Source organism: Sinocyclocheilus rhinocerous, unplaced genomic scaffold (assembly GCF_001515625.1).
Source record: "Sinocyclocheilus rhinocerous isolate Xijiao unplaced genomic scaffold, SAMN03320098_v1.1 scaffold2901, whole genome shotgun sequence".
NCBI lineage: Eukaryota > Metazoa > Chordata > Actinopteri > Cypriniformes > Cyprinidae > Sinocyclocheilus > Sinocyclocheilus rhinocerous.
The window spans coordinates 41,839-44,107 of record NW_015626377.1 but is presented as its reverse complement, the minus strand read 5'-3'; the positions used below and the strand labels follow the sequence as shown (position 1 = coordinate 44,107).

The 2,269-nt window shown below is 38.8% G+C and overlaps 1 protein-coding gene across 1 annotated transcript in view; it reads left to right on the top strand.

The window, feature by feature from the left end:
• Nucleotides 1-448: 448 nt before the first annotated feature.
• Nucleotides 449-2,269, top strand: part of LOC107712693 (GTPase IMAP family member 8-like) — a 2,150-nt gene continuing 329 nt past the window's right edge. Inside the window, exon 1 of the mRNA XM_016518019.1 lies at nucleotides 449-1,107. Within this exon, the coding sequence (XP_016373505.1) occupies nucleotides 449-1,107 (659 nt within the window). The remainder of the gene's footprint in view (nucleotides 1,108-2,269) is intronic.

Here is a 2,269-nt window from a genome sequence, read left to right as displayed (position 1 = left end):
ATGTGCACTTGCGCCACTTCAGACCATGCGCTTAGATCGCTAAAATAGGACCCTACATGTTAAGAGATAAAGAAACTCTCTGTAGTTCTTGTGTTTCTCTTTTCTTCAGTGATTCTGCTAGTTAACAGCAGGCATTCATCACTAATGCTCAATCAGCACTTCATTATATCATCTTCAGCACTGCTTCAGTGTTACTTTAACACTCTAAGTGTGGACTCATATAAACACTGAGCTGTGTTCATTTAACACCAGGGATTTTGCCATGGGAACATATAGTTGCCCAAATAGTTAATCCGCCAAGGCTTTGGTGTAAAAACAGCATGTCGAATGATAGTATGAAATTGTGTATGATACATGGTGACAGGAGACTGGGTTAATGTTTTTAACCGGGGATTAAATGGTTAGAATATTAGAAACAATTACATATTATGTAGCTGCAGCTAATGATATGAACTATTTGACAGGGGATTCACAGGATCTGAGGACTGTGCTGCTGGGAGTCTCTGGAGCTGGAAAGAGTTCAGCTGGAAATGCAATACTGGGTCAAGATGTATTTGAAGAGAGCAGAACCAGAGAGAGTGAGATACAGAGAGGAAGAGTAGAAGACAGAAACATCTCCATCATCGACACTCCAGGATTCTTCAACACTCATCTGACTGATGAAGAGCTGCATGAGCAGATGATGAAGAGTCTCTCTCTCGCTCATCCTGGTCCTCATGTGTTCCTGCTCATCATCAACCTAGAGACCTTTGAGGAGGACGAGAGGAATGTTGTGGAGCAAATTCAGGAGTACTTTGGAGAAGAAGCTTTTAAATACACTCTGGTTCTGATTACTGGAAGAGAACAAATGTCAAACAGAGAATGGATGGTCCTTAAACGTAATGGAAAATTTCATGACCTAGTCAGTCATTTCAGAGGACAATATCATGAGATCAACAGTAAAAATGAGATTAATCAATCTCACATCAAAAAACTTCTACACAAGATTGATGAATTCATCAAACAGAATGATGGCCAGCATTACAATAACAAGACTGACTCTGTGTCTGTAACGGAGAGCAGAAAAGAAAAGAAACTACAAGAAGAAAATAAGTCCAAGGAAAAAGAGCAAGAGATAGAGAGACAAGAGCGAATAACATGGGAAACTTTAGAAACGATCAGTGCAATGGAAGAAAGAACAACACAAGCTCTGTTTGAAACACAAAATGAATGTCTTATTCCTTATGTCCGACAAACAAAGAAAACAACTTATGTACATAAAGAAATGATTCTACAAAGAAAGAATCCATTAGATAGAATGCTGCCATTCTCAGTAGAAGAAAATAATCCAACCCAATCAGGTGAGAACTTTTAATTAAACTATTGCACTTTTTCCCCAAATCTCATGGCACCTTCCTCAAAACTGTAAAATCAGTCGTCAACAATTGTGCTAGTGGTTTTTAAAATCAACCTCTATAAAATTCAAAAACTCTCCAACATCATCCCAGCTAACGAGTTTTTGATCTAAGAACATTTTACAAACAGTTTTTTTAATGTTAGTGAAACATTGTTTAAGGTTAGAATGATGCTCCTGAAACATTCTTTCAACCTAATTTTTATTATTGCACGGCTCTAAGGAATACTTAATTCAGATTGGTCAGTCACTACATTCCAAGGTGTGTTATTCCCCGATAACAACTGTCGTCATTAGCAACAGCGAATAATATACCACTCAACTGCTTTCATTTCAAATAGCATTTTATATCCTCATCTTTATTTATGTGGTAAAAAGCTGTGTAATTAGTGATACAGCTGAACATTATGCCTTAATTGTCCATCTTGTCTAAACGTTCTCAAGGCTTAAAGCTGTTTGTAAGAAACTGTTTTTCTTTGCGTAAGCTTTGTGTTTAAAGAGCTAATAAATATTTGAAGTCAAATCAATATTTCATATCTAACTATTTACTTGTGTGGCAAGTAACATCTCGGTTACGTACGTAACCCTCGTTCCCTGATGGAGGGAACAGAGATGTTATGTTGTGACGACATTAGGGGTCTAACTTGGGAGCCCAATCATCTCTGAGTTTAAGTGAAAATGCCAATGAGAATTGGCTAGTGGATTTTGCATGCTGAGCCACTCCCCGTGCACACGGGTATACAAGGCGACAGCGCGCATCCACTCATTAGGTTTTACGCTGAGGAGCCAAGAATGTGTCCCGACATCAGCGAATGGCTCAAGGTTGTGGCATGGGGACATAACATCTCCGTTCCCTCCATCAGGGAACGAGGGTTA